This window comes from Callionymus lyra, chromosome 5 (assembly GCF_982586985.1).
Source record: "Callionymus lyra chromosome 5, fCalLyr1.hap1.1, whole genome shotgun sequence".
Classification (NCBI taxonomy): Eukaryota; Metazoa; Chordata; class Actinopteri; order Syngnathiformes; family Callionymidae; genus Callionymus; species Callionymus lyra.
In genome coordinates this window covers 30,442,296-30,454,364 of record NC_141822.1, presented here as the reverse complement: position 1 = coordinate 30,454,364, position 12,069 = coordinate 30,442,296, and the positions used below count along the sequence as shown (strand labels likewise).

At 41.2% G+C, this 12,069-nt stretch overlaps 1 protein-coding gene across 1 annotated transcript; it reads right to left on the bottom strand.

Annotated features, from left to right (window-relative positions):
• Nucleotides 1–38: 38 nt before the first annotated feature.
• Nucleotides 39–11,549, bottom strand: LOC148080287 (homer protein homolog 1). Its single transcript, XM_087791919.1, has 9 exons — nucleotides 10,841–11,549; nucleotides 4,490–4,646; nucleotides 3,055–3,186; nucleotides 2,873–2,965; nucleotides 2,312–2,439; nucleotides 2,015–2,174; nucleotides 1,453–1,563; nucleotides 1,290–1,370; nucleotides 39–1,219 (listed from the first exon to the last, which is right to left on the bottom strand). The coding sequence occupies exons 1-9, from the start codon at nucleotides 10,843–10,845 to the stop codon at nucleotides 1,031–1,033; spliced, it is 1,056 nt and encodes a 351-aa protein (XP_087648045.1). The 5' UTR covers nucleotides 10,846–11,549; the 3' UTR covers nucleotides 39–1,030.
• Between the last annotated feature and the right edge of the window lie 520 nt (nucleotides 11,550–12,069).

Below are 12,069 nucleotides of genomic sequence, written 5' to 3'. Positions count from 1 at the left end.
AAAAAAAGACGAGCAGAATATTTTTCTCAACTTTTTTTTTTACTAGAAAGTGAAGTGATGTCATCAACAAGTACATGTTTTCATCAGCCCTTGATTCACTCGCACGTGTCCGCGACCACGTGACCTTCCGACGCCGCCCACCATCTTTGATTTGGCAAAAGGTGAAGCCTCCGGGGCATCGACGCGTCTGTACCGAAGGCAACGTCAGCGTAAACGTAGTTGCTGAGTGAGAAAACCGATTTGGCAACAAGAATCCAAACTTCATACTTGTATTGCCAGTTTTCCTCCCGAACATAAAAAAAACACTCAGAAAAAGAAATAAAACAATGACTCGGCGAACCGCAAGCCAGAATATACACGGAGAAAAAAAGGTGCTCAAACACTCGGGTCAGTACTCGGGTTACAAATGTCCACAAGGAGAAGTCGGGATACGAACTCATCCCTGCTGTATTGCTCATGGGTTGTAGGAAAGTTCTCTGTCGCCCCCCAGAGGCCGGAGAGTCAAACGTCTGTGACTCTGAGTTCGTTTGGCCAGTGTGTAGAAAAAGAGAGGCGTGGCCAGCAGGGGGAGACGACTGAGTGCACCACAGAAGAAGAAACACTGTTCAGTTCAGAGACAGTTCCGGAGTGGAGCGGAGGAAAGGCAAGGCTCCGCGCCGGTGTAAACACTAGTGTGTGTGTGTCTTTGAACAGTGTGCGGACAAGTTGTCATGAGATGATCGTTTGTCGTAACCATGCAAGTGTGTTTGTACCGTTGATCTGTAAACAGGTGTGTCCAGAATAGTTGTCGTACCTTTGTGTGTATAAAAAATAATACACTATGTGTAGTTTAAGTATATTTATATTAGGAAAGTACACAAGAATAGTTTTTTTTTCTTTTCCATAAAAACAAGTACATGTTTGTACACACGTGTAGCAACATGCATCAGTTGTGTTCTAACACTTTTAGTGATGTTTGTGTGTCAATATTGTATGACAGAATACTGTTCACAGTTTTATTGGTTAGTGTTTGTGTCTGTTGTGCGTCCCTCTAACTGCTCTCCAGCAGTTTGGCGAGTGCGTCTCTCAGCTCGTTGAGCTCGAAGATCTTCCCGTCCAACATCTCCAGCAGCGAGCAAAGACTCCTCCTGAAGTTCTCTCTCTCTTGCTGGTTGTTCTCCAGTCGCTGCTCCAGCTCGCTCAGCTGACTCTCCAGCGTTCTGTTCCTTGCCTCGGTTTCCTGAGGCGCACATAAAAAAGTATGGTGAATGACACGCTCAAATGTTGCTGCTCATTTTTCTATGTCTTACCTGCAGCTTCACCATGAGCGAATCTTTGTTGGTCTGGAACTGGTTGGTGCTCTCCACCTCTGCTTTCAGCTGCTCCAGCTCCTGCACACACACACACACACACACACACACACACACACGTCAGCACCGGACCTCAGAGGAGCGTCATGGGAGTAGGTCCGACCTCCTCTTTGGCCTTCAGCGCCTCCTCCAGGTCTTCTATCGTCCTGTTCAGCTCCGTCTTCTGAGATTTGATCGTCGGCGTCTGTCCGCTCACGCACTCCAGCTCCGTCACCTGGGCGACAGAATCAGACCCACAACCTTTGATTCATACGTTCATCAAATCCTCGTCATAAATACCTGTATGTGAACTTAACATGTTTGTGTTCAAATCCTGATGAATATGCAGATAATAATATAGACGTAAATGACAATATGAAAGTAAATACAAATGTGTGTTGTTCAAGTAAACATATGGTTATTGTTTTTAGGCTTCTTCATTTCTGGACATTTCCTCATCCAAATAAGAAAAACAAACATCAAACCTATTACGATATGATCTACTGCCACCAGAGGGCGCCTTATACAAATTACAGTCAAACCTCAGAAAACAGTCTGATTTTTTTTAAATAAACCACGAAACAGAAATAACATGTCATTTAAGCCTCATTGAATGGAAAGTGCTGTTTTCTTTACTGGTGCCGGATCAGAACCTGTAGTGCTGACACATAAGACTTCTCTCTCACCCTCTTGTGCAGCCGCTCCGCCTCCTCCTGATAGGCCGACAGCTGCTGCTTCCACTGCTTGACGTTGGCGGTGGACTCGAGCAGCGCTGCTGTCAGTTTGGCGTTGTTTCCCTTCAGAGCCTCCAGTTCAGCCTCCCAGTGCTTGTTGATGTTTGTATTGCTAAAGAGACATGGACACGCTAGTGTGAACCACATACACACACTTAAATCAATCTTTATCAAACTGTGAGCATCTGCAGTGTCGTATAAGTACTGTTGCATTAGCACTGTCAGTAGTATATGTACATGTGTGTGTACCTCTGAGAGGCAGGCAGTGTGATCTGGGAAGACTCTGCTCGGGGTTCCTCGGGACGGGCGGAGTCTTCTTCTGCTCCGTTGAGACTCTCAGGTGTGGAAGGGGACAACAGTGGAGCGCTGGCCGAGTCCTGCAGCAACACAACACACAGATGGAAGCTTCCACACACTCTTGTCAGGGTCAGGAGAGGACGTGTGAGGAGAGACCAGGGTCGAGGATAACATCCAATTAGTTCAAGTGACAGGAGTCTGTGGTCCAAATCCAACATCAACTCGTTTGGGCAACAAGGGTTCAGGTGGGTCACACGTGTTCCACGTCATGAAAACAGCAGGAACACAAAACCTCTTTTACCTTCTTAATACCAGGTCTGCTGCCTGGTACCACTGTCCTTATAGCAGCGCCCCCCTGTGGTGCAGGAGAGCACGTGCATGTGTGTCAGAGATAATGTGAGTGAAAGCAGAACTTAGATTAGCCGGATTAGAGAAAAGCACGAACAAACAGCACTTTATTGTGAATAATCCACACGTGTTTGGTCAGCAAGTGTTTGTGTGCACCAGTGTTACCTGAGAAGGTGTGCTGGTGAGCTCCGTCTTCTCCTGAGACTTCTCTTTGGCCAGTCGAGCCGCCTCCTTGAACTCTGCAAACTTTTCTGCAAACTGAAAAAGGTGAAGGTCAGACAATCATGGAGTGTAAATGCATCTCTTGAGTTTACAAAACCAGATGTTGATGCTCATGGACAGCTCACCTTGGACAGGTGACTCTCCGACGCGAAGCCCAGACCGTAGACAGTGTTGGCCCGGCTGTCGGCCCACTGCCCGAACTTCTGTGACGTCTTGGTGAAGGTCATGTTGGGGGTGATGGTGCTGTTGATGACGGCCTGTGGGGGACAGAAACATCGACTTAGAACAACACGGCGACTAATACACCACATTATTACAACAACCCTGTGTTGACATCATGAAGTGTATTTCTCCTCACTGCCTTACAAACACAAATAAAAGTGTCAAACATTCTCTGTATGGTCTTACCTCGTCATCTTCAGAAACACACTTCATCTCCATTTTAACACTTGATTCTTGAAAACCAGACATGCAGCCCTTTATCTACATTAATGTGGCCCTCATGAGGTCTGAGATCACGTAAAAACTATCAATTCCATTTAGTTTTTATTTCCAAGATTAATTACTTGGATCTAAATATATAGGGTTTCGTTTCAGGACTTTTACCCCTCGAAAGATTTCAGTAAGTATAAAAAGATTTCTTTATTTATTTTATTAAACTTTTGTTTTGAAAAAAGCACTCTTTTCCAAACATTAATTAGTTTCATTAAGCTATATTTGATATGTTTTGCCTCTTTTTTTTGCTCGATGGTCCCTCACAAAAGCCACTCTAAAAAATGTGGCCACTGAGTAAATATAATAGCCCACCACTGTTCATAACAATCAAAGCAATGTATTACACATGCCAGCCTGTGTGGGGCGCTGTAGTGCTCCCTCAACAAACAAGAATATCTTCCGCATGATTGTCACTGACCACTGCACAACAGGAAAAAGCTATAAAGTCTGTCCAAATCAATCCTTGAATGTGTTCATATGTTGCTTGTCTCAATGTCAACTTTTCTGTTGGATAAAAGATCAGTATGAGAGGAAAACCCTTTATACCTGTGTGACATGTCAGCAAACATGAAAAAAAAAGACTTGGTACAATAACTGTTTGAATCTTCCTGGTCTTGGGTATGTAAGCGGGATATTGAGTAGCTAGCATGTCTTGCTAAAACAAGGATCAGAAGTAAGAGGTGTGTGTGTGTGAGTGTGTGTGTGTGCGTGCGTTCTCTCCGTCAGGGACACGTCGTCCTGCAGCATTAGAACTTCCAGCTCCGACAACAGGAATAGTTGCAGGGAGAGAACGTTACATAAGAGCAGCTCCTCTGACGAAGACACCAACCCCTCGTTGCTGCACCAACATCTCACACTTCACAGAACTCCTGATGACTGCCATCACATCCAAGTGCTTCTCTGTGACCCTTGACCTGCTCTTACCATAACATGATGTCACATGACAACGCTAACAACTCCGCATCTGAACCTTTTCATCTAGATTTTTTGTTTCAACTTACATTTTTCTTCTTCTTTATTTCTAAAATATCTCTGTCTGAAGGATTTTTTTTAAATGAGTCACACCTTGTTTCCTTCCAGGCTGATAATCCTGTAAACGTTCCTGGTGCTGTCGAAGAAGTAGGAGACGGTGACGGCGTGTTTGCTCGTGGGCAGCCAGTTCTTCTTGGTGTTGGGGTCGATCTGGAAGATGTGGGCGCGGGTGCTGAAGATGGGCTGTTCACTGGACACAAGATAGAACAGTTAGCTTAATGATTTATAGATGATAAACACAGGTTGTGATCTTGGAAATCAAATCTCTGTGTGGCATTAACTGAAGACTGGAGGAAACCTTCTGATCCCAGCACATTCATAATTCAGCCGCCAGCTGGTTTGTTGCTCCACTGAGGAAAACATGCTTTTTCTTTCTAGTAAACAGGTTAGGCGTCGGAAACTCTTACCTGAATGGATGTTAAATAAGGACACTCATATTTTGAAACATGTTATTTAACATCTATTCTAGCTTTAAAACTGATAATAATAAAATACGATGGACAAATTAATTGATTATTAAAATAATAATATTAATTTACATTCCTTGAATAATTAACTTATTTTTCTCATTATTTATTTGTTTAATTGTTTTGATCTCATCTTTTCTTTAACATCATTTTCAGTAAATTCATAAGTTTTATACAATCGTATAATTGACATTTTTTGCTTGTTTACATCACACATGTACAATTCTAAGAATGTTTAACTGTAATCAGACATTTTTAACTGTATTTTTCAGTTTATCATTCTTTTTTTTTGCAGTAGAGTAGTAAGAGATCGGAGAGAACGATCTTCGACCAAGTAAGTTGCATAAAAGTACAGCCGTTTTGCCATCATCAGGATCTTCACAGAGGTGTTCCTGGAAAGTAGACTAAATAATTGTAGTTAAAGCAGGTGAGTGGCGGCCATGCTCCGGATGTCAAACATCAGAACAAACTAAAAACCTAACCCTTCTGTAGCATCAAACACATTAGTGGAGGCTGAGGCAGTTAAAGGACAAGAGGAACATAGACCTTCTCATCTTCAACTCCAGTCCTGACCAGTTTTGACCAACGTGCAGAGCGAGAGATTCATGTGACGGTGGGTAATGAGGGGCTTGTTTTCTTCTGTTTTCTGTCATTACTGGTTTGAAAGGGGTTATTCAGAGATTAATGTTGCTTTCACAGTCGGCCGGTCTGCTAATCTGCAGTGATTTAGCACATACACAATCTCTCTGTTTGTTGAAGCTAAATTAAACTGGTGTGGAGTAATAAGCCAGCGTCCACTGGAAGTGTAGAAACATGCAGGAGAGCACTCAGAGGTAACAGGTCTGCTGCTTCAGGCAAAGGCCAGGAAAAAGTGCATTGCTAACTCAGCTGCTGGGTTGTCGTGGTAACAACCATGTGACTCAGGGTCGGTCATGAGCCGTGAACATCCTCCGACTGCATCCCTCCGTCTCCTACTCACATGCTCGCTCCCAATCCGATCACGGTATCAGTTATCCCACTGGCAGACGGAGCCAGGAGGGCAGCAGCAGTTGGCAGCTTGGCGTTTAAAACACCAGCCTGTCCAGCAGCCCATGAGCAAGGTGTTTGCAGAAATAGATTTCTGTCGACGTGTAATAATAAACTGTGGAGCAGAGAGGAGTGATTCCAACATATGGATCGCATCATGCAAATAACTGAATACATTTTTTTTTAATTGACTCGCTTTGTCAGATTCATACACAATCAAATATACAAGAATATACCTTATACACCTTGAGTTGTGTAACACAAGAAACAACCCCAAACAATATAAAACACAATTTCAAGTCATTATAAAAATGGCATTAAAAACACATACCAAAAAGTAAAATCGCCTACAAAAAATAATTCAACACAACATGAAATCCCAATATACTAAGTATTGACTACATATGTAAACATAAGCAAAAACGCACGGATAAATCATAAGTATAAAAAGTATAACAACAAACTGGTTAACAGTTTTCAGTAACAAAACTTTACACCATTGTACCATTTGACAACAAATGACCCAACAAACATCAACGATTCAATAAACGACCAACGTCTGAATAACAATTCACTACATGTATTGCACCACTTTATCAATGAACACGACAAATGGTTCAATTACAACAACCCTGAAGTACTATATATCAACACATCTGTACAAACTGTACAAAAATAAAGTCATGACTAGATGCTACTAGACCCTCTGATGTCGGCAACAGATTTATATTTCAATCACTCATCACACACTGTACTGAATTACACAAAAGCAAGACACGTCAACAAACACCATGAGTTAGTCAACTTGTGTTGACTCAGCATAAGATTTCCGTTCAATGGTTGTTAATATGAATCTGAACCCTCTGATTTACTGAAGACATGCCAGAGACTCTTCACAAACACACAAGCGACCATGTCTTAGTCTGAGAGAGTGATTGTCTACGGATTAAAAACCTTGAGAATCATAAGGACGTGCTGCCACGAGGAGGTAAGCGGCCGTTCACCCCCCCCCCCTCACTACCACCACATTATCACAACAAACCAATCACATGCTGCATCATCTGCTTTCATCTGGAATGAGAAGTAGGTCGCACTGATCAGGAGCATCGGCGTCCATACACAGGCTCATCTCAACCTTACACACAGGTCTGGCTGTTATGGTAGCAATTTGTTACCATATGATCACATCGTGATGGACGTCATGATGGCTGTACAACTGCAACATTGAGCAACAGGTCTCACAGGTACTCGTAGAAGCATCGGCACCCAGTTTAAAAAGATCATAGAAAGACCTGTTGGCCAAGGTCGATTTCCAGACTGCAGGTGCTATTTGTGACCACAAGAGGGCCAGTTAGAGTAATGCTGTCCGCTGCTGCCAAAATCAAACTTTTTTTTTAAATAGGTTAAAGGGCGGAAACTTCAACACCAATGCCAGCACGTTGCCTTATTAAAACTCCACTGGAAATTGAGCCAGCCCCAAAGTCTCCAACCAAATATTTGCATTCATATTACGCATTCATTACAACAGAATGGCAGACTAAGCAACCGTACACCAGCTTCATCTCAATATTATCAGCATTACGTGATGATTCTTGAGAGAACATGAGTAGATCTTATGCTTTAGTGGCTCAAATTACATCAGATAATTTCTTCCCGAGACAAATTAACAGCAAAGTCAGCAGACATGGACAGTTTTCTTGTGGGGGCAGCATTAAGAAACACCAACATTCAAATGGCATCATCACAGTCAAAAACAAGTTTCAATACACAAAGAACTGTGACTCGCACTGAAAGACCAAACCACATGGAAAATGATGATGTCACCGACACACCTCTTCACCCCGAAAGTCTTCACTTCACAAGATCAACAACAGGACTTTAAAACACTACATGTTGTTTTCCTTTTCCTAAACACATTAGTGAGTCGTTCTTCTTGGTTTAAGGTAGATTAAGACTAGTGGAATACTTAAACTTCAGGGGTTTCATGTGGAATCCTGAAACAACTGCGTCTCTTATACATTACGATCAGAAAATATCTGGAAAAGGTGGTTTCATGTGGACAAAGCCTTACTCTCAAAAAGGCCCCGAGACTTCCAAGAGTACACTCGACTACGATGCCAAGAACCCAATGTCAATAGTGCTAAACTTTGGGCCGTGGTTGACTCTGCCATCGACAGGTTCCTCACCTCATCCAGGAGAATCTCACTATTACGAGGCGCAACAGACTGGATGTGCTTTGAGGTCCCAGGGGTAGTAAGAGACTGTGTGCGTTTTTGCTAGTGAAGCATCTTGTGAACAAAACAGTGCAAGCTTTCAAAGAAAGATAGGGAAAGAAAATAATTAAATGCAGTTACTTTAAAGAGTGGAGATGAGGACACGTAGTTGGAATACTGGGCTGTAAACAAGGCTTGATTTGAGACCCGATACACCACCAAGACCACCAGTTCACTTGTCCTTCATTCACAGGTTTGATGAAATTCTAAAAAAAACACTGAAAGGTGATGAGAAATGCTTCCAGGTAACCAAAACTACCACCCGCAGAACTGTAATAAAAGTCCAAAAATTGTTAATTTGACACAAACACAACATTGTTGTTGCAAGCTAAAGTCCGGTAGAATCCTCCTCCTGTTATCCTCATTTCACTCCAGAGAAGGCAGCATGATTCATCTACTGCTAAAATGTTCCTGGACCAGGCGGTGTGGGCAGAAGAGGGTTTGAGTCATTCAGCTATCAGGAAGAGGAGTTTCCCGCCCTCACGCCCGGAAAATGGGGGCAGGTAGGAATAAATAACGGACATTTGGAGAATAGAAAGTGAATTGACGGATGTGAAGCGAGCACAGATCAACCTTTGTGAGGGTACTGGGACCAAATCTGTACAAGGCCTGCAAGAGATCTTTTTATTTTAACATCATATTAGCACATTGTTCTATCGGAATAAAAATTCCTTGAAAAACAATTGATTGTTAATATTACAAAAATAATACTCCTATTTATTATACAAATCTTTGCAATTATTGGTAATTATGTTTTATGAAAACATGAAATCATATCTTGTCCAAATATATATTTCCTGCCATGCTTAATTTATTAGAATATTATATATATATATATATATATATATATGTGTGTGTTTGTTTATTTTTTTGCATATTTTTAACTCAATTTATCTTGTTTTAACGACATTCCAAAACGCTAATCTACAATGCATTTATTTTTACATTTTCAAAGTTACCAAAAAATCTATTTATTTTTTTAATATCTCTTCTGAATAATATTATATTTACGGATTTACTATTTGTTAAAAGATCTTCACTCTGAAATAAGCTCCAGCTCAGAAATATTAATAAAATTCAGTTTAATTTGTTAGAAAAACAATTGCACACTTTTACTCCAGAAATTACGACAACATGAGAGGAAACTTGTTCTGCAGTCAGCAGCACACCCAGGCGAAGCATGTCAGTTGATCACCTCCACACGATCTATTGGCACCTAGACATGAATTCCACAGACAGATGTAGCTAATTTTGTTCCGAGGTCTTGACACACAAGTGGGGAGCCCAGATGAAAATAATTATAACGATCTGGAAGAGGAATATTAGGAGTAACTTTCAAACCATAACTAAATAAAGAATGTAAGGACAGACTAGTGTATAATAAACACGCTCTCAAAAACACAACACTTACAAGCTTAGTGAAAAGTGAGGGAAAACTGCCTTCAAACTGTCTGCTTGAAAGTAAGGGGATGACGGGACGTAGATACTGCAAATTGAGCTTATTATTCTATACAGCTTTTTTTCCGATTACTACTTTATTTACAATCTCCAACATTTAGATCAATGAAAACACCAATTACCAGCAATAACATCATCACTAAAGTTTTAGCAGCTTTATAAAATCAAACTAAAATGATTAAAGGTTGGTTGGGCACACTTTAGATTTTAATTAAATGTTTTCACAATGTCAACACATGTGTCTGAAGACATTTTTGTAAGATGTGTAAATGACCATTTTCAGGATGTAGTGACAATGAAACTCTATTTTCAAAATGTCAAGTCAATTTGCGGCACAGTATACAGACCAAAGTTAAGTTAAGATAAAATAACATAATATAACAGATCATGGGTCTGAGAGGACTACCATTTCATATATGCTGTATGTCTTGCATACATGTATATTTATTAATAAAATAACTTGAAAATGAATAAACCTAACACTACCAAATGATCAACTAAATTAAATGAAATACTTTTTGAAATTAAAAACTTTTGTGGTACTGTTCTACCACACAACTTGCTTTGTTGTTTTTTACATTTGCAGAAACCCGCTTATTAATAAAAACAATATTATCTATACAATTAATCAATGTTTTAAGCCATGGCCGTTTTTAAACTCTTGTTTTCCATTCAATCTCTGGAACCATTCTAGGAAAAATGAAACTCTTACAGACAGACATGTGACAGTTCAGTACTTGATATTCGGTATTGAAAAATGTCAGCCACAGGAACTTTTTCCATCGAGGTGCCATGACTCTGGAACAGTCTGTCTGTTGAGACAAACAAGACTGTTCCTTCTATTTATATTATATTTATATAAATTCATCTTTTTATTTCTATCAAGAGGAATTCGATTTTTTTCTCCATTAAACATGTACTTCTGTTGTGTTTTATGTATCATTCTTTTGATGGATTTTTAGTTCATGTGACTTTAATGTTCTGTAACTGAACCAATAAATCATATTAGTATTAATCTGAAGCGGGAAATAACTCAACACATTGAATGTATTTGTGCACAACTTTAGTATTCAGAGAACAAACTCCCACGTCTGCATGGTTGGAATCTTATGAGCAGTTGAAGCAGCAAAAGTTTCACTTTTCATCCGAAAGTTACATACCCCATTTTAGCTGAAGGTGGTTGCCAAGTCGGGTCAGAATCCCTCCTTTTTCCTGGGCTTCCCTTCTCGCTCTCTCTGTCACTGAGGAGACTTCACCACCGGCGGAGCCTGAAAGCTCGTCTCAGTCCCGACATGGCTCTCTCGGTGCACAACAACATGCTGGAGGGGTGTTGGTTCGAGGCGAGCGAGCGTGTCGGTACATGACCGTGAACCCGCCGAGGCTGCTAGCAGCGGCGGCTACCGTTAGCTCAACTCCTCCGACGCTGTCAAGTGGAGTTTAAACTAGGAGCTAAGTAAGCTAGCTGCGTCCATCCCCCGCTAGCTGGACTCAAAAACACGGTCGAGTGATGAGTGTGAATTTTAATATTCGCCGCCAGTTCATCAAAGTGCAAATCCAGCCTCCAGTCCTCGGTTATTTCCGGCCGCCTGAGCCGTTAAATCCTGAGCAATAATTTAGTTTTGGTGTCGGAATTAAAGCAGCGGCGGCAGCAGCAGGCTGCTGTTGACTCATGTCGGCTGCTGGAGGAGGAACGACGAGACTTCTATCCTCCGCCGAGGTCGCAGCAGCTCATCTCCGACCTCTCCGACGCAGGGACCGCCGTGGGGGGTTGATGCGGGAGCAGGAGGGTCGCTACGTTTGTGTGGAACAGCAGAGTGTCGGCTCCATGCAGCGGTTCATCCTCCAGCCCGCGCCCTGTCAGTCCTCATCTGATTATCTGCTCCCTCCTCCGCCGCCCCGGGGACCAGGCTTAATCTCGTGACGTCATCACGTCGCCATGTCAATCTCGACGTAATTGGTAATAAACGGAATTTAATTTGTTAGACACTGCCGATGTTATAGGGAGACTGTATAATGAAACTGGGTCTAGAGTCTAAACACTAAAGTTGTCTCACTCAAAACTTGGACACATAAGACTGTGACTCAGTCATGAAGAGACTGTCTATGTGTCCAAGTGTTCTAAGAGTTCAGAGTAAAACCTTGAAACTGTTCATGCAAAACTTTTCCAAGGTAGCGAAAGTCTAATTATTATAACTATTCATCACTATTTTAATTAATAAATCATCTATTTGATCGATTTACTGATCTTATTTCAATCTTTGAGTATAAAAAAATGTGATTCAATATCATAGATTCATGCTATTTTTTATTTTTTACTTTTTATATGAAATTAATTAATATAAAATTAGTGAGCAATATAACATATTATCATGGTATTTTACTTTTTGGA

What these genes read in the sequence shown, in the direction of transcription:
- LOC148080287 (XM_087791919.1), bottom strand. An exon ending in CGCTGAAGGCCAAAGAGGAG is followed by an intron (nt 1,371 to 1,452) that starts GTCGGACCTACT and finishes GTGTGTGTGCAG; the next exon opens with GAGCTGGAGCAGCTGAAAGC. An exon ending in CGCTCATGGTGAAGCTGCAG is followed by an intron (nt 1,220 to 1,289) that starts GTAAGACATAGA and finishes TGTGCGCCTCAG; the next exon opens with GAAACCGAGGCAAGGAACAG.